Raw genomic sequence first — 26,332 nt, forward strand, 5'->3', positions numbered from 1 at the left:
AAAGCCAGAGGGGGTAACACTGCTTGTTCGCTTTCTCTCCCTATATTCTTTTCCTTTTTTTTTTTTTTTTTTTTGGTAAAGAAAAGAGTTCAACCCCACCACCCACTCATCAGGTGATTGGAGACTGTAGTTGTAAAAATGTGCTGCAGGCAGAAGTTCTGAAAAATCCCAGAAAGTGTTGAAAACATCTCTAAACAAGGTATTTTTCTCCTGCACCTTTCTTGCTAAAGGTCCCAATTGCTGCCAAGAAAACTAGTGAGAATGTTAGCTGCCAAATAAAAAATTTATGAAAGTGTTTGGCAAAGGACTATCTCGCTGCTTGTTTTATACATTTCCACAAGGCACTTGAAGGCAGCTTCTTTCTCCTCCCCCCCCCCATTTTGGGTACGTCTGCCCTACTGATCACTGTTCTGGGTCTGTTCTCTAATAAAAGAGCAAGCTCCTCTAAAGTCGGATTAAACAATATAACTTTTTCCCCCTTCAGTAACCTCTGAAAATGGGAGGGAAATATTTTCAAATACGATGTGTTGCATAAAAGGGGGAAAAGAGATGCTGGGTTTGCTTGTTTAGAATGGGTACATTCGTTAAAAAAAAAGAAGAAGAATCTTTCAATGAATGACTGTAGACTCTTTGTGGCAGAAGGAATCCTAGAAATCCCTTAGCCCTTGGACACCACCACATGGACCACTTTGCAGACAAGGAAGTGGGGCCGAGAAGGAGACAGTGTCCTGGCTAAGGTCGCACAGCCAAGCCCACCTGGGAGGAGAGGCTGGCTCCCTCCTTACTTAGTGCCACACTCTACCACCCACCTCACAACACAGCCACGTCAGTTTTGTTTGTTGGGGGACCCCCCCCCATATGCACTTATAGTGTGTTTTATGAGCATTAGAATTCTAGGCTCTCCTGCTTTATGAAAATTAAAACATTTCCTTCCCCAAAACTCTTTTTTAAAAAAGCTAACGCCTTGAAAGTGAGTCAAGATAGGGCAATACTACTACTGAAATGGCACTGCCTGCCCATATCAATTAAACCTCCAGGCTGTGTCATTAAATGTTGACACGCACCTTTAAAAGGGGGGGGGGAGGTGTTTAGAAAAAAAGTTTGAACCGAGTTTGGATGTTGATAGTGATAATTACATAGGCTCATGGACACCCTGAAATATTTTGCCTGCCTGTCTGAGAAAGTCAAATTATCTGTCTCAGTCTTTTCAAAACAGTTATCAGATTGTGCTTTCAGTTGTTAATTAGTGCTGTTTCGCACACATTTCATCATTCTTACTTATTCAGAAGGCGGCCTGCACCCCTGTTCCTTGCCTGCCTTCTGTCTGCAGAGGCATCTGCGTGGCTGTCACACAGCCGGCGACGTTGAAGCCCAGGGCCGAGGCTGCGGCTGCCTTTTGCTGTGTTAAGGAAGGGAGTGTTATTTGATATAAAGTGCTGCGGACAGACCAGGGGGAAGTGGATGATTTCAGACAGCGTTAGGAGGTAACCGGAGGAAGATGAGCTCTCCATGAGGCAGATATCATAAGCAAATTAGAAAACCTCCCCAATTAGTACAAGAAACCCAGATTTGTGCTCTTTGTGATCTTCTGCTGAAAGGCAAAGTGTCGGTGTTATGGGCTCAAGTCTTGATTTAAGTTGAAATGTTGGCATTTCCTATCCGCGCATGTTAGTATCTGAGCCTGTGTACTGGGCTAATAAATGAAGTAAATCCCTCTTCCCCGCGGCTGCCAAGTATTCCCCATTCTGACGTTCTATACATACATTGGGTAATGTTTTATTTGGCCCTGGAATAATCTCTAGGGCATATTATAATATTTCAGTACTGGGAATATTCGACATGACTCCAATGGCCCACACTTAATCTCTCTTTTGTTTGTTTGTCTGACGGAACATGTATCATGCTGAAGTCATAAAAATGGAGTGTGCAAAATGCCAGATGCTACAAATGCAATTAGATCCTTAAAAATAGCTTCCTTGGTGGCACGGCTTGAAATGTGAATGGGGCCCTGTTTTTTTAAACAGGGTGACACTTTTCTCCTAAGCTACTGGTCGTGTGCTTTGACAGGAAGCACAGGTCCCCTTCGGAGGCCACCATGCAAACGCTCAGGCCATTCTAGAAGTCAGACCAGGCGCTGTTATTGTTCCAACATCACGGCAGTTCCAGGCGCATTTCTGTCTTATTCTCTCCCAGGGCGTTGTGCAGTCTGGCATCTTGACCTCTGATGTTTTACAGTCAAGTTGGACGTGGCAAAAGCCCTCAACAGACCAAGCCTGTTGTAAAGAAAACAGGGTAGCTTCACCCCTCGTTTGAAGATTTGAAATGCATTCCACATAAACTTTCATTTCACCAGGATTCAAACAACCACAAAACTCAGAATTTATTTTGCAATCTTATCCAAGGAAGGAAGGAACATTTTTATATATGTGTGTGGAGGCTGATAAATAGTGCATATTTTTCTGATTATAAACATAACGCATATTCATTACAAAAACATTTTGGAAAATGAAGTGAGGCATAGCAGATTTTTAAAAAATCACCATGATCTCAACACCTACACACAATCATTAACTCTCATTTCAGTGCATGCCTTCCCAATTTTTGTTCAAGTTTATACATCCTTTTTCCTTTTTTGCAAAATTAGGGTCATAATATGCATAGTGTTTTCAATCATTGCTTTTTCCCTAATATATTATAAGCAAGAAAACTGGTGGTCTTAACAGGTAGGATAAGACAAGACCCTCTCACAGCTTCCAAGCGATCAAAAATAAATTGATTTAATGGAAGTTTTAGTATGAATTCTATTTTAGTATATTTTTTCTTTGAAAATTATTAGTATCCGAGTGGCACTTATGGCAACTCTCAACTCACCAATGTAAAATGAAATATCATCCTATCATGAGATTTCATTGAGGGGGACTTTGCATTTTCTGTTTTTATATGCATGGTCTAATTTGAACAACACAAAAACCTTTAAGGTAGGAAAAAAAAAAAAAAAAAGAACAGATGTTGTTATCCCTGATTTGATTCCTAAGTGCAAAGTGAGCTGGAATGTAAGATGCACATGCACTGTGAGGCCAGCTATTCTTCGCACCATGCACTGCACATGGTCTTTGAAATCGGACCCGATTTTAAATACCAACCTTGCAACTGACAAGCTGCTGTGCGATCTTGGACAAATTAACCTCTCTAAGCCTCAGTTTTCTCCTCTGGAAGATGGTAACCCTGATATTTGTGTCCCAGATTTGTTATAAGAATTCAATAAAAGAGTTTGTGTGATGTACTTAGGATAGTACATGGCACCAAAAAAGGTAAATAAATCTCACCATTGTTCTTCTTTTTGCTCACACATTCCCTCTTTCTTATAACATTGGGAATTAATTATTGTGCTTCTTTTTCCGATTTGCTCAATTCTTAGTTTAGCATTATTTTAAATAATAATTACATACATAATAAGATACAATTGAAGAAAATGTAGAAATGCTTAAAGATAGAAAGCAAAAAAACACTCACCCACCAAATACAAACACTACTACCATTCAGCTGCATTTCCTTTGTCTTTTTTTTTTTTTCTGTCCAAAGGCTTGCCATTTGTTTTCAGACATGTCAACTAGTGTCTTAAACTAAAGAAGTAGTTGAGGAGTTCCATCGTGGCTCGGCAGTTAACGAACCCAACTAGTCCTTGGGGATGCTGGTTCAATCCCTGGCCTTGCTCAGTGGGTTAAGGATCCAGTGTTGCCATGAGCTGTAGTGTAGGCTGAAGATGCGGCTTGGATCTGACATTGCTGTGGCTGTGGTGTAGGCCAGCAGCTGTAGCTCCAGTTGGACACCAGCCTGGGAACCTCCATGTGCCGCAGGTGCAGCCCTAAAAAGCAAAAAAAAAAAAAAAAAAGTAGTTGGTAGCAGAGGCATAGAGGTGTGTGTTTTACAGAACGTGGTCTGCATGCCACCACACCCTGCTCTTGCTTCCAGATGTGAAAAGGGGTGTCCCTGGGGAATCTTACTTCCGTTGGCAGGAAGCTAAAATGGGAAGTCAGGTAGCCGGTCATGGCCAGGACGCAAAGAGGAAGCCCCCAGAGCCTGAGTTATCGGAATGTACCTCGAGTCCCTCACCCACAGATCCTATAGCCTTGGAGCACATTGTGTACAACCCAGCCCACTCATTCACCAAACCAGCTTCTCTGTCAGAGAAAGAGGGGGGACTTCAGCAGAGGCCACCATCTGTCAAGCCCAAACTCAGCCTTGTTGTCACCCAGAGCATGGGCAACTCAGAATTACCACCTTGAGTGTCTTCAACCACTGGGAAGAAAAGCCTTTCCTAGACCCTTCAAAGGTGTTTTGGGAGTTCCCGTCGTGGCTCAACAGTTAGCGAACCCGACTAGTATCCATGAGGATGTGGGTTCGATCCCTGGCCTCTCTCAAGTGGGTTAAGAATCCGGCATTGCTGTGAACTGTGGTAGAGGTCTCAGATGTGGCTCAGATCCCTCATTGCTGTGGCCCTGGTGTAGGCGGGTAGCTACAGACCCCTAGCCTGGGAACCTACGTAGGTCGTGGGTGTGACCCTAAACGATGAGGGGAAAAAAAAAGTGTTCTGTTCTAAGCCGAAAGGAAAATTCCTACAGCCAAGCATCTCCTGTCAGCTAATTTGATAGTTTTCTATCAAGTCAACCATTAGTGAATACATTGATTCTTCTTCTTTTTTCTTCCTTTTTTGTGGTTCTGCCTTGGCTATTCCCAAGATTTCTCTGAACCAGTTGGGCAAAATTGATTTTTATTAGTTCCACAGGCCTTGTGGAAAATTATCTCATGAACTGGTTTTTATAGGAAGACTCAAAGCACAGCACAGGGTAAAAAATAAGCCTATAGCAGTCAAAACTGTTGTCTGAAATGTCTGCAGACTGGAAGGCTGAATTTATTGCACAAAACAAGTACTAGCAAGGCGGAGGTGAGCAGTCCTGCTCATTATCACTGGAAAGGAGAACCAAAAAGCCGAGTAAAAAATTAAATTTTAATAATGCCAGTGATATTTTCTAAATCTTTCCTGACAGAAAAATTCTCATTATTTTTATCTGTCTCCGAGTAGGTTCTTTTAGTGCCATCTCAGAAATGGTCTCAGCTATGATTGTTTTCTAGGTTTTAAAGCCTCTGAAAAACCAAATATATACAGAGAGAAATATGCTTTAGATTGTTCAAGGAAAGGCCATGACCGTAGCAACATTTCGGCTCGCGTATATGCAGCCAACATTTGCTGGGAACGCCTTCTGCTTCCACAAAAGAGGTCCATGTTGTTAAGACAATTGAAAGTAAATCCCCAAACAAAGGGGACCCAGGATCCAGTGCACTTGGCTGCAAAGGAACCCAGGGGCCCCAGGTCTCAAGTTAGGGTTCATTCTGGAAATCATCCCACGCTGATCATGAAAAGAGATTCAAGGAAAAGTGGGAAACAGCATATTGTTTCAGTAAACGTGCAAACTTGCTTCCAAGTATCACAAAGTACGAATCGTTTGGGGGATAAGAAGGAAAATAAAGCCAGAATCATTAAAGTAGCCAGCCCACAAAAAACGTGAATTCTTTTTGTTTTCTTCGGTCTTCAGCACCCGTGTGTAAACCCGTCTTGGTCCCATAAGGATTTATAGCAATTTACTTAAATATATACAATAAGTTTTTCTATATAGTAAATGAAGTCTCGTGGGAGGTTAGTACACAAACCGTGGAGTAGCCCATAAGTTTGCAGGAGGTGGGCCAGAAATTTATCTGCAGGCACCTGGCAGGCAACTCGAAGAGGAAGATGGTTACAGTGACATGAGTCACTGAGATGAAAACGCAGTTCCTTACCCTACTCCAACCTGAGGGAACACCTTCCACTGGGACCTCAATACAGGGACATACGCTGTGCAGGGCAGTAAACGTGTTCAGGAGCGCTCTTACAGGAAACACGAGTTTCACACGCTGTCTCCTGCTGTCCTTCTCCATAAGCAGGTGGCGTGGCGCCGAGCACAGCTGAGCGCGCATGCGCGAATCTGAGCCGCGCGGGTGGAGCTGGGACTGGGCTGTGCTGCTCCCGGGAAAACTCTTGTATCTCCAGGAGAGCTGGACCCCACGTGTTAGGCCCCTCGGTCCATACTGTTGCCCTCCACTGGGCTTCTGACACGTGGTCAGCAGGAGAGTGTGAGTCCGTACCCAACTCTGTTAGGAACCTGCAGTGGCACCATCTTACGTTGGCAATTAGGGACCTTCACGCCGTCTGGTAGCCAATTAGGGGACTGGGTTTCACCATCTGCCTGTGAAAGTGAAGGCCAGGGAGAGTGAGCGCTTTTTGCCTCCGTTTCCGTAAAGATCCCTCCTGATTTATGGTTGGCTTTTCTATTTATTGCAACCAAGTAACAGACTGAGAAAGCGTTCAAAGGCCGCTCTACTCTTAGAAATTTTTTTTTTTTTTTTATCATGTCCCCAGCCACGGTCATCAGCGAACATCCTCGGGTGTGATTAGGTCACATATATTTACTGCCATTTTAAAGATGGGGAAACAGGCACATTTACTTGTTTTTCACGGGATCACTCAACAAATTGGACGTGGAGCCCATTCTGCAAACCTCTTTGCCACTCACCCTCCGAAAGAGACCACTCAGTTTCCATCTCAGGCCTTCCGGCTGATGAGACATCATTGCATATAAAACGTACACCCTCCTCCTTGAGAATCACCAACCAAGTTCACTCTCCAGCCCTGACCCGTGCCTTGCGCTTTTTATCGCCTTCTGCAAGAAGTCCGAAAGGCACACCCAAGCTGGTATGTGGCTTTTGCTGGCCTCTCTCTGGCCCTTGACCTGGTGGTTAGGAATCAGTCATGGGCTAAGTTGGATGCACTCAGTGTAGGCCCTGATTATTGACGCTCATGCCGAGGCTGAACTTCAGACTTCCTCGGGGTCAGGAGGGCTGGCCTTTTCTTGCCTCCGAGGGAATACTGGGTAATGCAGGGCAGGGAGGCCCTTCCCACCCACCCCCTGCCTTTGGATCCATTCCGTAATAACTAGTCGGGGGTCACAAACTGAAGATCTGAAGATCAGGATGGTGCTGACCCACAGACAGATGTGTTTTGTTTGGCCACGCACTGTTTTGGAAAACTTTCTCTTAGTCGCCAATACTTAAAACTTCAGAGATTTCATAGCAAGAACACAATTTCTGACTTCTCTGGGCAAAAAAAAAAAAAAAAAAAAGATCTGCCCACTTTGCGTCCCAGGAGCAGTCAAGAACAGTGCCCCAATTTAGAAAGAGAGCAGGCACCCCTTGTTCTCTGATGCCTGCAGCCCTCAGCCTGGAGACTCCCCCTCCCCCCCCCACCCACGATTTCCTTCCTTGGTTAGAGAATAGAACTGCGCATGTTCCCAGGCCAGCAGGTGACATGGCTTCACCTGCGCAAACCTTGAGATCCTGCTATCTGATCATCACCCTACCCCACCCTCCTGGCGCCCAAAGAACTGTGAGTCAGCCATTGTGCTTATCGCTAATAAGCCTTCAGAGGAGGCCTTCTTAACCTGGGGCTCACCTGCTCAGAAATGATTCATGCTACTTTGGGGTATGTAAAATCAGTTTAAAGTGAAAGATTGTGAAGGAGATATTCTGCATTGGGGCAGACAGAGCACACAATCTGCCGGGTGTCTCCTGCAGAGCAGCCCGGCATTCAGGTCAGCGGAAAGCCCCCCTCAGACTGGAGCCCTGTGCCCAGAGCCCAGGGCAAAGGTCGCCTGATAGCTGGAAGCGGGGGGGCCTGTTAGGGGCCACAAGTGGACACCGAGCTGCTAGGAAGGCAGAGAAAGAAAGGGAGGAGTACCCTGACTTCCCCACCACCACCACCACCTGCCAGTGCCTCCCATTGGCTGAGCGCGGTGGGCAGCCAGCCAACGTGGCGCAGTCAGCCTCTTTATGACACAGGCCAAAACAATGGAGGGACAGGAAAAGGATCTGAGGACCTGCAGCCCCAGGACTGGCACAATGGGAATATGAGTTCAGACACATCCCATTCAGCCACGGAATCAAATCTGGACGAGAGAGAGAAGTTCTCATGTTAAGATCTAGGAAACATAACCACAGCCCTCAAGAGTTGACGGAGATGCAGGTGGCTGATAAACCTTTGCCAAAATGTTTTATTCCCCCGACATCAGGAAAGAAAAAAGGTGTAAATCCATGACTATTAGGAGATAAGTATCTAATGTCAGATCTTGCAGGAAATAATGTTACAGCCCATTACAAAAGCCAAGGCAGCCACGTCTCCACCAGTGTGACCTAACGGGTCCTGATCCAGGAGAGGCATCTTGGCTGTCAAGGGGCGTCCCCAGGGAAACTAACAGAGCTGGCAAGCGCAGCCTCTGCCTTCCTGGGTAACTGAGTAGCTGCTGAAGGTGGGGCTTCCAGGAGAGCCGCTGGGCTGGACCCCACCGGCCAAGCTAATTGGGACCTGAGCTGGCATGTGCCCCGCAGGAACCTGCAGGGGACACTGCAGGCCTTTCAGGCCAAGAAACCTGGTGGTGGCGGTGGGGGGGGGTCTACTGGAGGGGAGGGAGCACCCCAGAAAGGATTCATCTCGGGACTCATTGTGGGGTGATCAGTGAGCGATAGTAGGAGTGGAGTCATGAACTAATGACTATCCTAGTTCTTTACTGAGCAGTTTCTACTGCCAGGCATTGGTCTAAGCTCTTCATGTTCCATTTATTCATGGAATTCCTTGACCCAGCCCCTGCTATTATTAGCCCCATTTTTCTGATGAGGAAACTGAAGCACTGGTTCTTAGGAACTTTCAGGTTCCTTGTATGGGTACTTTCATCTTTCTTTTTAAACAGAGGACTGACAGGGGATTGTTCTCTTTTTTATTTTGCCAAGTAAGAGGGAGTGGTTTCCAAAAGGACTGTACATTTCCACGTCCACCTCAGGACGTTGGGAACAGACAGTGGCTCCTACTGTCACCGTCACTCCACAGAATAAAGAATATTTTCACACTAAGAGTCAAAAGGACATAATCTCTGAGGAGCACTGAAGTAACTTTGCTCAAGTGGCCGGTAGATCCTGGATTCGAACCTAGACACTTTGGCTCCAAAAATGAAGGTGGCTGATCACCTTGTACCCAGATGTAGCTCATGGCTTCTCCAGGGGGCAAAAGGGGGGGGGGGCTCTCAGCCAGGGAGGGGTAAGGGGGGTGGCTGGTTGAGGAGGGCAGTGAGGTTGCTTCACAATACAGGGGCAGGACCCAGTGGGAGTGGGGAGCCTCCCTCAGGACACCCAGCAGGAGGTGTGGGGGAGGAGGGGTGAGAAGCCTCTAGAACTGGGAGTCGGGAGGCAGGTCATCTTCCTGACATCAAGGATGGGCCGTCTTGCACTGAGAACTTTACTGGGGCCACATCTGGAGTGGGGCTCACCTCCCTAGGGGGCCTGAGCCACCAGATCTGGGTCCTAATAAATCAGGATCCCTGGGGAGATTAAATGACATCACACATGCAGGAAGCAGCCAAGGTTCGAAAAAGACACCTGCGTTAATACCAGAAGGTCTATCACTGCCCACACACTGCGTGGAGAGTAGTTGGAAGAGATGCCCGTGTTACATTTCATGGATGGCTCAGCTCATGAACAGAGAGACCTTTAGTCCAAGATCATACAGGGAGTCTAGTTGATTGTCCCTGATTTTCTTTCCTGTCTGGCACCCTTTTCTATCAGATGCATTAAATCTTCAGCAGACGTGGTATCTTCCTACAGTATATCCTTTCACCTGCCTGATAGGTGACTTTAACGTCATAAAAAAATTGTGTACTGCAATGTCACTGGGCAGGACGGTCACTAGTGAGCCACCCCCAGAGGATGCTTGCTCTTTCCTCTGCTCTGTCCCTGAATCTGGCAAGGGATCGGGTGATCATGAATTTACCTAAAAGACGGGGCGGGGGGGGGGCTGAAAAGACACAGCCCGTGTGCCCGTGACTGAAGAAAGCTGATGAATTATGCTACTGAATAGAAACGAATATTATCTTCGTAATTTACTGTCCATTTACGCCGGGCACTAAGTAAAGAGTTGACGTTGGTTAATTAGTGCTCTGTGCTCTCAGCAAAAATTAACTTGCATGCCCAATTACTGTGTCTGCGGCGAAGAGGGTAAGGATGAAGATGTCAAAGACTTGCCTTCCAACAACTGAGGCGAGTCTGACAGAGAACATACGACACGCCAGGTGCATAAATAATCACTTTATTATGTGTGTGTCCTGCAGTGGGGGAAGACAATACTGGAGAGGTGGGTTGGGGCTTCAGGGGACTCCTAGAAAAATGGGCATGATGCAGTCTCTATCCTGTAGGATTGTGGCGAGGGGTCAACAAAGTATAGAAAATGCCAGAACAGGAGTTCCTGTTGTGACACAGCAGAAACCAACGCGACTCATATCCATGAGGATGCAGGTTTGATCCCTGGCCTTGGTCAGTGGGTCAGGGATCCAGCGTTGCCCTGAGCTGTGGTATAGGTCCCGGACGTGGCTCAGATCCTGCTTTGCTGTGGCTGTGGTGTAGGCCGGTAACTGTAGCTCCCATTCAACCCCTATGCTGCAGGCGTGGCCCTAAAAAAAAAGAAAAAAAGAAAAGAAAAGAAAATGCCAGAACAGCCCCTGGCCCAGAGTCCACACCCTGTAAATCCGAGCTGCAGCTGTGGTCACTGTCACTGATGTTGCTGTTGGCATCACCATGGCAACCACACTGCCAAGGCCTGAGGAGGGATCACCAGAGGGTAGAGCTCAGTGGGATTTTCCAGCTCCTGGGTTCATGAACTTTTGCATTTCTTGGATTTGGGACTTTTTTCAACAGAGGACTGAAGGAGGATTGTCCACTTTTGATTTTGCCAAGTAAGAGAGAGTAGTTTCCAAGGAGAGAGTGCATTTCCAAGGTCCAAATAAGGACTTTGGGGAAAAAACTTGCCATCTACTGTTACCATCACTCTATAAAATAAAGGACATTTGAACACTAAAACAATAAAAAGGACACAATCTCAGAGAAAAGGGCAGTCCTTGAAACTGAGTGATCTGGTTTTCCAAATAAGAAGGCTTCTATGTCGCTCTTCCTTTCTCAACTTTGGCATCGGCCTAGAACTTGGGAACCCCAGGTGTCTACCCTCCCATGGCCCACTTCATTGTGTATAGAAGTGGGACTAGGTTGGGCCCAGTGAGAGGTGGAGACTGATGGGTTTTGAGCTGAGTTCCTTGATTTGGTTGGACAGTCCCTTTAGCAGAAGCCATGTTTGGAATTGCCATCATGTGTAGTCACCGTAATGGCCCTGACCGCTCTGGTGAGAGTGAGTACCACAGTGAAACAGGAACAGACCTGTACGTCTGAAGACCTGATTGACTTTGGGCCCGTCCCTTCACCTCTCAAGGCCTCAGCATCCTCAACCCTAAAACAGATTCCAGACCAGGTGTGGAGACTTTTTCCAACTCTGGCAGTCTGCAGATCTACCAGAGATTAAGTGCACCTTGCATATCTAGAGCATCCTTATTTCATTTTCTTTCCAAGCCATTTCGATGGACACACGCGCTGATCTTATCTCAAAGCCCCTTGGCCAGCAAAGCTCATCAAACCCCCTGGCATCCTCGAGTCCATATTTAAGAATGGCAGCAGCCACACTGCCCAGGCTGAAATGGGATGTGCATATCTGGCAACACAAAGGACAATGTCACTCCACACAGCTGATCAGACCCTGGCTGACTTATCAATGGGCTCTGACAGGTGCTTGCTGGCTGCCTTCCTGGACTGTGAAGGCCTCCTCAAGCCAGCCGATGGGATGCCCTTCCTTGGCTTTTAATGTTTTTGTGGCCACCTCAGAAGGAAGGCTGGCCCTGTGGGGGAAAAGGTGTCATGTGAGGCCCCAGGAGATACCAGCTTGTGGGATGGAAAAGCCTGGTGGGCTTGGGGAAGCAGCAGCTTCCTGGACTCCTGTTTCTACCTCCCCACCAACCACTGGAAGTTTCCCTCCCACCTCTGACCACTCTCCTCCTGCCTCTCACCTTTCCTGAAACTGCATCTCCTTTCACAAAATTATTTGCCTACTGCATGCATATAAAGGCTTTACCTTTTCAAAGTGTTTTAGGATCTTTAATGAGCTAATCCTCTTCTCCCTAGAGGGTGGCAGGGGCAGGGACAGGGGTAAACTGGCTGATTTTGCTCAGGAAGGACCTGAAACCCCAGTGTCTCGGAGTGACTTGCTCCAGGTGACCTCAGGTAAATCCAGGATGGTGGGCACATAACAAATTGTCCCTGGCACTGGCATCACCCTAATTGTGGCCTTTGTTGTCAGGCTTCCGTAAGTGGATGGCTCATGGTAACACTGTGAGCTCTCATGGCCAGGGACTCAGGCTTTCCCTTTTTTCTTCTGAGGGTCTTGGCCAGACTGGCCGTGCCCATCTGCACCCGAGGAGGGCTTGCCCAGGATAGCTTTTAGCTTTGAGGCCAGAAATGGGCAAACCCGACAGAACAGGCCAGATCTAGCCCCTGCCTGTTTTTTTATGGCCGCAAGATCCGAATGGTTTGGGCATTTTGAAATGGTTGGGGGAAAAAAAATCAAAAGAAGAAGATTTTTGATGTGAGGAAATGATATGAAATTCAAATGCCAGTGTTTGTCAGGAAAGGTTTATTAGAGCACAGCCATGCTCACTCATCCACACGTGGTCAGGGCCGCTTTGGCACTAGCCGGACAGAGCTGAGTAGTTGTAACAGAGGCTGTGTGGCCCAGAAAGCCTCAAAGATTTACTGTGATGGGTTGTACGGAGTGTTCTCCTTCCCCGACTCCCCAAATCCATGTTCACCCTAGTGCCTCAGCTTGTAGCCTTGTTTGGAAATAAGGTCGTGGCAGATACAGTTAGTTAAGATGAGACATCCTGAAGCGGGGTGGTCCCCTAATCCAATATTGCCAGTGTCCTTTTATTAAAAAAGGAAATTTAGGAGTTTCTGTCATGGCTCAGTGGTTAATGAACCCAACTAGTATCTACAAGGACACAGGTTTGATCCCTGGCCTTGCTCAGTGGGTTAAGGATCTGGCATTGCCGTGAGCTGTGGTGTGGGTCGCAGAGGCGGCTTGGATCCTGCGTTGTTTCGGCTATGGTGTAGGCTGGCAGCTGTAGCTCCAATTTGACCCCTAGCCTGGGAACCTCCATATGCTGTGGGTGTGGCCCTAAAAAGACAAAAAGACCCCAAAAAAAGGGGGAAAAAATGAAATTTGGATGCAGATACATGCACAGGAAAAAAAATGTCATGTGGAGATGAAAGCAAAAGTTGTGGTGACACCTCTCCAAGGAAGCTTGAGTGCTGCCAGCAAACCAGCTGAAGCTTGCAAGAGGCATGGAATGGAATCTGCCTCCCAGCGCTTGGGGCACCCATCTGCCAATACCTTGATCTTGGACATCCAGCTTCCAGGACTGTGACATAATACATTTCTGTTTTTTAAGCCACACAGTCAGTGGTACTTGTTACTGCAGCTCTCACAAACTAATACGTTATGATCTGACCCTTTGCAGAAAAGGTTTGCTGACTCCTGTTAAATTAAGTAGCTATTTGGAGACCAGTACTGTGGTCCTCAGTCAGGACCTGGCCTCAGTGTCCTTGGCCTCTGACACTGGCTGCTGTCTCCTCCGTTCTATGCTGCAGAGCATGCTCGTTGATCCACCTCCTAAAAGGTTTCCCTCCTGTGCAGCCTTTCCCCTCAGGACTCGTAAATAACCAACCCCTCCTAAACTCAGGTCGGTAAATATAACTATGCATGGCGGGCAGTGGCTCAGTTGGCCCAGAGGTAACATCTGGCTTTCTTCCTGTTTTTAATGTCTTATCCCAGAGGAAGGGGTCTCAAGGGATGCGCCCCTCAGGTCCCTCAGCTCACAGGGCTTTGGGCCACTGTCCGCTCTGCTCCGTGAACAGACATCTCATCCTCAGATGAAAGAACTGACAGCTCCTGAAGATTGTGAGCCCCTCGGCTGCAGGCAGAGCTTCTGGGGAACCTGGCTGGACGGTCCTGTCCTCAGAGGAGGATGAGGGGGCGGAAACGTGGAGAACAGACATGAAGGCCAACAAGAAGGGCAAGTCCGCATCCTGGCTGGATCTGAGAACTCCCTGTATTGGTATCTTGGGGCGGCCGTAAGAGCACCCCTGGCTGGGTGGCTTAAAACAGACATGTGTTCCCTCACAGTTCTGGAGGCTTGCAGTCTGAAATCAAGGAGTTGGCAGGGCCACTCTGGGAGAGTATCTTTCCCCGCCTCTTTCAGCCTCAGGTGGCCCCAGGCATCCCTTGGCTTGTGGCAGCATCTCTCCAGTCTCTTCTGTCAACGTCACAGGATCTTCTTCCTCGAGTCCATATCCTCTCTCTTCTTGAGGACACCAGTCATTGAATCTATGCCCCACCCAGGGTGATTTTATCCGGAGATCCTCAGCAGGTTACCTCTGCACAGACCGTGTTTCCATGTGAGGTCATGTTCCAAGGTGGGCTTGAATTTGGGGTGGGGGGAGGGGTGGCTGTTCAATTCAGGACCATCAATATGGTTGAAAGTGAGAAAAGTCTCAACCAGACTTGCTGAAATCAAAAGAGAATCCTTTGGCTCCCGTCACTGGGAAGTTTAAACATGACTCCGCAGGCACACAGCAGGGGTTCAGGTCATGCCTTCAGGAACCTGTCTTTTTTTTTTCATCTCTGGGCTCTCTGTTCCTCTGTGTTGGCGTCCTTGGGACAGGTCCCCCTCCCGCGTGGTGGTGAGGATGCTCCCCTCCCCACTACTCTAGGCTTCCGTTGTCTCTACAGTCAATCCCAGTAAGGAGAGTAGCTTTTTCTTGATTTTCCGGGAAGACTCCTCTGGAGACTCCATCCGGCTTGGGTGACACGCCAGTTCCTGAACACGGGGTTGTGCAAGGGCCAGAGAGCTCTCATTAGCTGGGTCTGCCTAGGTCATGTGTCCCTCTGTGGAATCAGGGGGTGAGGGCAGCTCCTCCTGAATTCCTGGGGTGAAGCTGAGGATTCCTCCCAAAGACACAGGACATAGAAGACCCCAAAGGGGCATTATCAGAGGCACGACAACCACACAGCTCTAGTTGAGAGGCAACCATGTACCCAGCTTTGAAAAGAATGCTTCGAATTCAAGTTAGTGTTAGAGGCTAATGACAAGGAACCACTTCTCTGACTCCTATTTTCATTTCTTTCTGGTGAATACTAGTTGAATTGGAGGTAGAACTCGGCGAGCCTTTTCCTTGGTCCTTCTGTTTGGAAAGTTCCCAGAGAGACATGATACAGGCTCTATTGTACAGTTTGTCTCCCCCTCACCCCCCCAACCCCATGCCCCAACTTTCTCTAGTTGCTAAATGCCCTACCAAGTGTTAACGTCCTGTCAGACCCCAAAGGTGGGCATCGCTATTCAGGCCTGGTGAGCCAAGGAGAAAAGCGTGGGTGGGGCAGGACCCTGCAGCTCGGGGTGTCATGCACTCTCCGGCTGATGAATGCAGCCTCTTAAAGGGTTTTGGACACTGTGGCATGCTTGATGGTAGGCTGGCTAACAACTCCTAAAGCTGTGCTTGTCTATAAGCAGCCCTTAGAAACCGGGAAGACAACTACCGCATCTTCAGGGGCCCACAGGTAGGCAGAGTCCCTCACTCATACATTTGGCAAGCTTTCTTTTTTTTTTTTTTTTTTTTTTGAGAATGTCTGTGCCAAGCTCTGTTTTAAGACACTGGGGAATATAAAAGGCAAAGGAGATTCAGACCATGAAAGGGCCACTTTTTATTGGGGAAACCCGCCCAGAAACAGAACACTGTTAACACTGCGTGGTAGGCATAGTGGTAGGAACAGGGCACAGGGAAATACAAGAATAAGTGAGGGCGTGGTCAGGAACCTCTTCTTGGAAGAGGTGGGGAAAAGATGCCGTAGATCAAGGACTTAGTTTTGCTTGGGTTGTTTGTTTGTTTGGGTACAATTATTTATTATTTTTAATGATTTTTTTCCATTATAGTTGGTTTACAGTGTTCTGTTATTTTCTACTGTACATCCAAGTGACCCAGTTACACCTACATATATACATTCTCTTTCTCACATTACCCTCCATCAGGGACTTGGTTTTAGAATCTGGGTGAATCAATGTAAAAATGCTTTTTGGTCTCAAGCAACAGAAGAGCTCACCCCAACTGACCTCAGAAATCAAGTTCATCTGTTTTCTCATATAACTCACAGTCCCAAAGAAGGATATTTAACAGAGAGGTTCACCTGTCTTCCGGACAGGGGTCCATTTCTCTGCCTTTTGTCAACTCTGCTTTCCTCCGTGAGTGAGCTTCTCTCTTAGGCTGGCTTCTCTCATGGAAACACAATGGCTGCAGCAGATCCAGGCCTAACATCCACACACCACGAAGGCCAGGTGTCCCCATATTCCAAGCAAAGCTTCGGACATTTGCTGTATTGGACTGGCTTCATTCACAAGCCTGCTCCTGGTGCAGTCACTGAGGCCGGGGCCATGGAACACGCTGACCCTCTTCGCCTAGGTTGCAGCTCTACACCCGGGGCTCTGTTTGGAACAGAGAAATGATTGTGGCCGACACATAGTTACTCTTCCCAGGAAGCAGAATTCCTAGCTGAGCTCGCTGAACCGTTCATCAACACAAATGCGTTGGTGACAGCTGAGCTCCTGAGTCTTCAGGAAGAATCTGATGACCCCGTATGGAGAAGAGAGGATCCCAGCTTTTGAAAACCAGGAGGCAAAAACCTATTCTTCAAGGAAAGACGTGGTATCAGCCTTCATTGTACCTTGGCTTCTGGAATATATTAAACCAGAGCCTCACCTGACTTGGCCAGACACCCCATCTTATTGGAGAAGGGGGGCAGTAGTGCATCACTCAGGATAGCTGATGTTATCCTGCAGTACCAAGACCCCCAGATCTCACTGGCTTAATACAAGTTCACTGTGAGTCCAGGTGAGCCTCCAGGGCAGTGGTCCTCCATGTGGTGACTCAAGGATCCAGGTGGAAGAAGTTTCCACCACCCTGTAACCGCCCTCCAGGAGCGCACAGCCTCCTGGATCAGAATAGCCAGGGAAGAGCCAGCTGGAGGGTCAAACCCTGGAAGTTAAATGCCTCCCCCTGAAAGTACCACCTACCTCTCTCTCTCTCCCTCTTTTTTTATTTTTTTATTTTATTTTATTTTATTTTGTCTTGTTAGGTCCATGCCCAGGAAGCACATGGAAGTTCCCAGGCTAGGGGTTGATTCGGAGCCTCAGCCACAGCAGTGTGGGATCCAAGCCACATCTGTGACCTACACCACAGCTCACAGCAACTCTGGATCCTTAACCCACCGAGCAAGGCCAGGGATCAAACCCGCATCCTCATAGATACTAGTCGGGTTCGTTACCACTGAGCCACGACAGGAACTCCCCTGCCTAGCTCTTTTGCCCACATATCATTGACCAAAAGAAGTCACATGGCCATGCCTAACAGCAAGGGACAGGTGAGTGTCAGTGCCCAGAAATAGAGAAGGGCACGCTGGTGAATGTGGAAACGCCTGCTCCAGTGGAATTCCCAGGTTCCTCAAGCGAGAGCAGAGAGCTGTGCCAGGTGCCTCGCCTGCCTGTTTCCTTTTAACCAGTCTTCTATGATTCCGGCTGCCACACGCAGGAGCTTGTTTCCAGAGGGGGAGGAGACTGGCAATGGAAAGATTAGCCGCTCCCTGGGTTCCACACAGGGATCAGTATTTTCAATAGTACTTTGTGAGTTCAGCCTCAAAGTAAATGGTTAATTCATCTTGTATCAACAGCACTGTGATTCATAATGTAAACTTGGAGGATCCTTGATGTTTCGGGCCCACATTCCTTTTAATTTGGCTCTGCATTCTTTTAAAGCCGCAGCATGCTCACTTAATAGAATGCAGCATGCAAATGCACAAGTTTTTGCCTGGAGGCAATTTAGCCTGGCTGTTTCAATGGATGTCTTCTTTCAAGTGTATATTCTTTCTTAAATTATTTACTGGGTAAACACACTTTGCATTTTCAAAAGGGAGATTAAGACTGGTTGCCACAGACCCAGTTGAACTTAAAGCCTCACTGCTGCTTCCCCCACCCCACCCCCCAACCTGTCCAAAGTTAGAAGGGAGTTACTTTGGGCTTCCCCCAAAGTTCCTTCTGTCTCCCTAGCTGGGAACCCCGCTTCCTGGCTTGGGGTTCTGGTTCTCTCCGGACTCTGTGTTCCTTCCTGCTTTGCCCACAGCAGTACCTGCCAGCAGCCCCGGGCTGTGACTGCGTTCCAGGCCTCCTCACAGATGGGGCCCACTCCTGCCAGCCTTTGTTTCCCCCAACCAGGCTGGCTCGGTCTTATCCACTCGAGGGCCCCCAACAGCTCACTTTTTCTGGTCCTTAGGGGTGCTGTATCTGCCTTTGAGGGCCAAAGCTGGGTTGGTGTTCTGGCCAAAGTCAAGTTCACTTCCAAGTCTGTCAGCTCCAACCCTCTTTTTTTTCCCCTCTACACCCTTCAGCCCAAATACCTGCCAGCTCTTGGTTTGAAAGCAAATGCTCTCTACTGCCTACCTCTTCCACCACCAACACACACCGGGGCTTCCATGAAGGCCATTCCTTCTCGTAGCTTCGGGGAGAAGACCTGGCAGTGCTCTGAGAAGGCGCAGTGCTGTGATGTTCCGTCTTTAGGGGCTGACAGTAGTCTTTCACTTCAGCGTTTTCCATGCAGGCGGAGATTTTCCTGCAAATTAAATTTGTACTGGTTTCTTCTCCGTTTTCCCTTGAATGGAATGATTACAACAGGGGCTGGGATCCTTCATTGTCACCCCTGGGACAGTTCTCCCGGGGGCCCACTTGCCAGGAACCGCTTTGTGTGCGGGGGCAGGCTCTGTGGACCACCAGGCTCTTTCTGCACGTCTGTCTACACCCCAGTGGTGTCCTGCTTGGGATCAGGTGTGTGTGTGCTGACTGAGTTCAAGATGCAAGCTCTTAGGGAAGATCACGGGTAAACCCACTCCTGTTTGCCTTGAGATGAGGGAAGCCCAATTAGGAGGGCCAGAGAAGAGCCAAGGATTTAGAGATTCCCGTGTATTCATTTTTCTAACCAGGCCTCAGATTAAACAAGTAACACCCACGGTTAATCCTTTATAAATTAGCATCATGGATGCCCTGGGGCCCTCAACCCACAAATAAAATGGTTGTCAACCAAGAGACATACCACCGTAGATTACTTAAGGCAGAATTTTAAAGAGTTTTCATGCTTTTAATCTGTTTCACTGCTGAGTTTCAATTTTGCTGATTTCCTTTGCAAGGCTGATGCGGGTGACTGTGGTAAATAGAGATTTTGACAGTGACGTGGGCAAACGGGATGGGTAGGGACTGTTCTGAAGACTTCTGCCCCTTCAAGAGAAGAGGGGAAAAAATTGATTTGGGTTATAAATCAAGCCACCGAATTGCGCCGATCAGCGTTCATAATTAGCGGCACTTTAACAAGCCATGACGTCCCGTTTTTATTTATTTATTTGGAGGACAGAATCTTCCTGGCTCCTGAGTAAATACGGCCTGTTAGTCTGAATTAGCTGTCATCGCAGAAGAATTAATGTCAGGGCACAGCCTTTCTAGTGGGGAAGGGAAGAAATAAACGAGACAGATCTTAGCTGAGCCTTCTGTGATAAATGAGGACCGAGCGGGTCATTCATCTCCTTCGAGGACAGTGGACACAGGCACTAAAGCAGTTTTGCGGAAGACGTGTCAGCAAATGTGATCATTTTGTAACCTGTCACAGGGGAGGGAGCTGGTCCTTCCAGGGGGCCACGAGGGAGTGGGCTTGTCTGATGTGACCGCCTCCATCCACCATCCATTTAGGATTGGGGAAGAAGCGGGGTAGGCGAGAAAGAATCCGACCGAAACCACAAGGGTGTTGTCCTCCTTCCAAGAAAGAAAGTCATCCAGAAGCTAGAAAAGGCTGCCAACGCCCTGTAAAGATATCTCCTCCAAGATAAGAAATGGGAGGGTGGGGTCTCTGTTAAATCGGGGCCCGACTAGTCCCACCCAGCTCCTCCTAGGCAAGTCCCCCGCGGTGTTCTGTGACTTGACGAGGCAGAACTCTTTCTGCTTGATCTCGGGAGGGTGGGCAGATGGGCAGATGGGGTTTGCTGTGGAGTCTCAGTCCGGCCGCTGGACTGCCAAGCCTCCTGCGTCTATTTCTGTGTGGTTGGTTCTATGGGAGCGAGCGCGTGTGACCTGCCTTCCCCAGGAAGCCTCAACGAGGCATTGTGATGTGTGCCCTCTTTTCTCAGAATGAGGTAACAGATTATGAAACGACTTCATCAGAAGCCCTCGGCAGGCATCTCAGAGCGCGTGCCTCTCCTCTGGGTTTCCTTCCACGTTCCCAGTTCCCCCTCTGCAGGCAGCAGAGCCAGAGCTGAGGGGGTGGGAATCCCTGGAGGCGAGGGCCCACCACCCAAAGCGCACGCGGCACCCGGGCACTTTGTGTTACTTCTCAGGCACTTTGTGTTACTTCTCATTTCCGTCTTCTCTTTGCCATGGAGCACATGTAACGTCTCCTCCCGGTGTGACGGCGCGTGAGCCCCAGTGATAGACAACGCTTCCGAAGCCTGCGCTGCAAACTTGACACTTGCTTCTTAATCCTGTCCTTTTCTTCCTCAGTTTCTCTGTTACTTTTCCCCGGGTCTTTCTGTACAGCTAGGTACCTTACTGACATATCTTTCCTTGAAGTCTTTCACTTGAACAGGAAACCCTGCAAAAAAAAAAAAAAAAAAAAAAAAAAGAGTCTTGTCTCACGTGTTAAATTAAAAGGAGAAGCTCACATGGGACCCTTGATCACTGAAAGATTACTATCTGGTACCTGGAGCCCAGAAAACCATCTGATTTGCTATTAGCTGCTCCGTAAGCATTTCTCTGGTGCTGTGTGACGATTGCTGTAGAGCCATTCGTTTGCTTGTGGATCATTTGGAGAACCAGAAATCTGCATGGTCTCAAGTGCGAGCATGTGCGCACACACACACACACACACACACACACACACACACACACACACACTGGGCTCCCCACCCCCACCCGGCAACCCTCGGTCTGATCAGCGGATGTGGTCTCGCATGACCTCCGTAGAATGTCCCCGGTTGACCAGTGTGACTCGTTTCTCCTCCTCTGCTCTCTCCTAGAATCATCCAGAACCGCATCCTGGTCGTCATCCTTGCCATCATCCTGGTCATCACCATCCTGACGGCCATCACTTTTTCTGTCAGAAGACACTGATGTATCTGCTCCTCCCTGATCAACAGCAACAACTGCCCGTTCTGAGTAATTAAGACAAAATGGTCACATGAATCATTCTGTGGCGCTGACAGGCCCCGGGTCACCCTCCCCCCTCACTCACCACTGTTCAGCCAAAGCGCAAAGAGTGTAAAAATATTTTCTATTCCTGTTTGCATGTGGGTTGGTTTCCTTTTCTAGGTTTGTCTTCACCCAGATTTGTTTTTTTATAGGGGAAGGTGAATGTTTATTTGCCTTTTTGGTAATTTCGTCTTCAGACCAGAATAGCCTTGGTGACATTCTTGCTTGCCCTGTGGACACGTCAGGGGTCATGGTTTGGGAGATGAGCCAGTCACGGGGGCTCCTGATGGGCTCTGCTGTTTGTCACACACCTCTTGTCACCGAACAGCCCTTCTCTGATGTCTGAGGATTAAAAAAAAAAAATGCAGAGACAAGCAGGGGCCAGAGCCAGTGACCAGCTCAGCAAACCTGCCCTGTTCCTCCCCAGGCAGAATGAGTTTAGTCAACCTGCCAGAGTGCGTTCCTTGTAAAGGTGGGTATTTAATAGCAGTTGTGCAGGAAATTGACTTCGCACTTTCCCTGTTTTTCTAAGCATTCTTTTTCTACCCAAGAATATCTCTTGCTGAGCCTGCTCAGTATCCACTTTTCACAACTTTGATTACTGACTACGAGAAAGATTTCCTTGCCTTCCAAAAATCTCATCCTCCCCAGAATGTGCTGGCAGAGGGAAGCTCTGCACCATATTTAATGATGACCCCGTCTCCCCTGACCTGTGTAAGCATCTCTGTATCCTTTCGGTCTTAGTATTTGCACTGCCGAAAGCAGCCCTCATACATGCAAAAGGTCTGACAGGGTTCTCTCCACATCCATTCCAATATGTAAAGAGAACATGAATATTTCAGGAAGAGCAAGAACATGACTCCGTCGGTGAGAAATTCCAAATGTGATTATCAATATGATGGAGTCCCGGAGGCTGATCCACTAGAAATAAGCTTAATGGAAAATGTTCACTAACCTCCTTTAAAAGAATAAGGGATTGCAGCGCATCACAAAAGGACGGCTTGGGTTTTTCCCTGACAAATGTGAGCACAGCCTTCCTGAATTCCCAGTGTATTCAAACCTCTAACACGCGTTGTGATTTTCTTGGGTTTCCTTCTGTCCGAGGTCACCGGGAATTGCGTTCAAGTTGAGTTCATTTATGGTCAGCCTTCAAGTCGCCCAAGCTGAGGTCATTCTCCCCCTAGTCATAAAGGGAAATGTGTTTTTCTTTAAGGCGTCATGAGCACTTACAGGGCCCTATCTGTCTTTTGAATATAATTGGAAGCTTTGAATCCTTGAAAAGCGAACGTGTTCCCTTCAGAAAAAATGCTAACCACCTGTGTCCACGGACGGAGATCACCTGGATGCAGCGGGTCCCCCCCGCCCCCCAGCCAGCTCAGAAGAGAACCATTATGGGTTAGGGAGGAAATGCAGAATGGCAAAATCCACCCGAGAAATTGTACTTAGCGAAACAGGCTAGGGCCTGCATGTGCTCAGATAAATCATTTAGTATCGTGTAAATAAAGCTGCAGCCTTTACCTCGCAGGGATGGTGTGGGATTTTGGCAGAGCGAAGGAGACCAGCAAAGGAGCAGGAAGGTGGTACTAATTGTCCTATCAGCTTCCGGGATCTATCTCAGCAAGCATCTTTTATTCCGATAACGCGACGCCCGTTTGTGCTGAGCACATCAAAGACATGATTAAAAAGCAAGGAAACAAGTAATCTCCTTCTCATTCTGAAACTCTAATTGCGGGGAAGTGGTCTTCCAACCCCACCGGTGGCCTTCTTCCAAACCGTTGGTCTTAGCAAAAGTGTATAATCGGTCACCCAGCTGCACCTCACACCTCCAGGTTCTTCCCAAGGCCCCCTGGCAAACCAGGTGGATCTGATCCTCTCAGCTTGCTGGTTCCTACATAATTTCACGAGCACCTAGAGTTCACGTGCAAGTAGAGGGAGTCCAGGAGTACACATGGCCCCCCTCTCAATGGCTTCTTCTTTGGGGCTCTAGCTCTTTATGAGCTCTTGCCTAAGATTTTGCCCCACTTCACCCTTGAGAGTGGAAAGAATGCAAAGAGCCAACCCTTGGCCTGACAGCCCCATCAAATCCACCTCGAGAGTGACCCCCTAGACCAGGAGAGCCAGCACTTTATAGGAAGCTGGTGCAAAAGCCCCCTGAGTTCCCACTTGTCCGTCTCAGATGCTGCAGGACAGATTCAGAGGAGCCTCGAGGGAGGAGAATTGTTCGCCCCCCAATTGTTCGCCCTGCCCTGGGGAAGGAGGAAAGCCCCCCATTTCAAAGCTGATCGCAGAACCGCGAAAGGTTCTAGGAACTTAATACATGGCCTTTGATTGATGACTCTCTCTCAAGTCAGGAGGCTTTGTGAAAAATGGTGTTCGATGGGAGGGTTGGGGGTGGAAGACAAGACGCAGAGGAGGAAGAGGAAGGAAGAAGCCCTAGCCATATAAAATTCATGCAGACTAAACAGTTTCCCTGACAGAATAAATAAAGAGGGTGCTGCCCTGCTCCGGAATCAAAAGCAATTTAATTAAAGTCTCTTAAGTTGTAAAGAGTTTTAAATGTTCCACGTTGAAGACCGAATGCCTGCAAATGCAGCGGGCTTGACGTCAGCTGCCAGGCCTGGGCCGGGAGGCCATTTGCTATTCTGTTTAAGGCAGACTGGATTGTCTTATTTTGGAACCAGCTTGGTGGGGGGTTTGCTTTGCTACTGCTTCTGAGCCCTGAGCTTCAAAGGCTGAAATTAATGGTGAACAAAATTGTGCGGCTCTGGCCGTCCCATGCGGGGCAAGCCCATTGAGGCTTATCATTAAGTAAAGAAATAAAGAGGGGGAAAAAAGCCTGCCTGTTCCAAAAACCTCATCAGATAATGACCTCAGTGATTGGATTTTCATTACCAAACAGCATCCAGAGATTATCTACTCCATAGAAGAAGGGAGGAGGGAGGAAAAAAAAAAAAAAGAAAGAAAGAAAGGAAGGAAAGCAACTGTCTTTCTCTTCTTCTCTCTCTCTCTTTTTTTTTTTTTTTTTTTTTTTTTTGCACATCTTTTCTTTAAAACTGTCAGATCATTTCAGTATTTCAAATCCGAGGAAAACAGCCTGCCTGCTGCTGTATTTGAAGTTGTAATGGTGTCAAAAAGTCACGACTGACTGACAGCCGTCAGTCCCAGAGGGGCTCATTAAATCATAAAAACTTGACAAGGAAATAATTGCGCATCGCCAGCAACTTGGCGCCTGTTTAGACGTTTTTATTTTCTTTCATTATTAGTCCCCACCATTACGTTCATTAACAAATTGCATTAAACAACTGTTAAGGGCTAATGATTTGTTTATCGCTGTTTTATATTATTATTATTTAAACATTAGCTATGTCATGTGGTACCCTAGCAGCCTCTTGCCATCATCCGACTGAATATTTTTCCACTCCGAGCTCTGGGTACTGTTGGAATATGAAATAGATTATTCATTACTCTCCTCTTTGCCACTGATTTGGTTTCATGTAGCGTCTTCCACAGAGAAAGATGAAAACTTGTCAAAAATAGGTTATATCTTATTCGAAGGGGCAACAATAGCAGCAGGTACAGGCACACTTTAATATTTAATTAAGGTGGATGTTAACCCCTTTAAATGACTTTAGCTGTAAGTTCTATTCAAATGCAGAAGAGAAAAATAATTGTTCTTAATTTGCAACCTGTTCAGCAGGCATTCTTCATGGAGTGAGCTGGAAATTTGGAGCAGAATTTTTAAATAATGAAATTTCCCATCATAAATATTTATAGCCGTTTGTCGACGTAGTTGAGAATTAACTACCAGCAATGATTTCCTCATCTCTTTGGTTGGAACTGCTAGCCTAGTAGGGCACCCGGTGCTCCGGAGGAGGCTTTCCTGGGAGAGATGTGCATCCAGAGTCGGGGACTGTCGGGCAGTTGCAGCCAGGGCTGGTTTCCGAGGAACCACTGTCAGCCCCTGTCTCTGGTCCACTTGCCGCTCCCTTTAGCTGAGTGTGTGGTTGGAGGACTGTGGTCTGGAGTGAAAACAAGTAGGGACATCTCAAAGGAACACTTGTGTGTCCGGGCTGGCTAGTGCTGGAGGATGTGATGGGGGGACGTCTGGGCTGTCCCTGTGTAGTCAATGAGCTCACTGCAGACAGTGCTGCCCTAATAGACAACAGAAGCAATGCTTTTCTAGGATTGGGCTTCCACCTATTTTCCTTTCTGTGACTTGCCATTGGTGAAATGATTGACTTTTCCATGGGCCACGAGCTTAAGGAAAACAGTTCCATCATCATCGTCAGCATCATCCTAAGTCTAAAGTCAGTGGCATCTTCCATTGACTGGCAGCTGTGTCTGCTCACACCCCGTTTGATTCAATGAGTTCACACAACCATGGAGCCACTCTCAGAGGCCTGGTTCACTGGCAAAGCTGGGGTGTTCTGGTCAATATCAGCGAATGGGGAGTACTATCCTTCCAGCCTCTCTCTACTCCCACCCACCCATCCCCAGAGACACGAGACTCCGTGGGCAGCTACTCTGTGGATGTAGAGAGGAATGGTGGTGCCTGTTCCTTGCCCAACGCAGAATCCCTCAGCATCACCAGCACAAGGACAGATGGCCCTACAGGAGCCGTGGCACTGAAGGGGCCAGGCCAGCAGGTGTGAGCCAGGTAAGGCCTGGCCTCAAGCTTCATCCCATCACTGTAGGCTTAGAAATGGCAGATCAGGGTCTAGAGGTCTCAAGCCTCTATTTCAATCCACTTCAAATTAGCCACATCACAACTTGCCACCTTTGGAGTGGATTCCACACCTCAGCAAAAGGCTTGCTCAGAGCCATTTTTCCGCAGAGGAGGCAGGAAGGCTCTGTGGTGAGCCATCCCCAGTCCAACACGCAGAGACACTGTCAAGGGTACTGCCTGAGACAAGTCACCAGCTCTCAAGCTTGACCTCACCCTATGCTGTAACTCACTGACTTTACACAAAACCCCAGGAAACACTATTGTTTATATGACT

General features: G+C 47.9%; 1 protein-coding gene across 1 annotated transcript in view; it reads left to right on the forward strand.

The window, feature by feature from the left end:
• The window catches only part of VTI1A (vesicle transport through interaction with t-SNAREs 1A), a 368,842-nt gene extending 344,194 nt beyond the window's left edge, over positions 1-24,648 (forward strand). Inside the window, 1 exon segment of the mRNA XM_013983738.2 lies at positions 21,161-24,648. Within this exon segment, the coding sequence (XP_013839192.2) occupies positions 21,161-21,254 (94 nt within the window). The 3' untranslated portion in view covers positions 21,255-24,648.

The sequence above is a fragment of the Sus scrofa genome, chromosome 14 (genome assembly GCF_000003025.6).
Source record: "Sus scrofa isolate TJ Tabasco breed Duroc chromosome 14, Sscrofa11.1, whole genome shotgun sequence".
Classification (NCBI taxonomy): Eukaryota; Metazoa; Chordata; class Mammalia; order Artiodactyla; family Suidae; genus Sus; species Sus scrofa.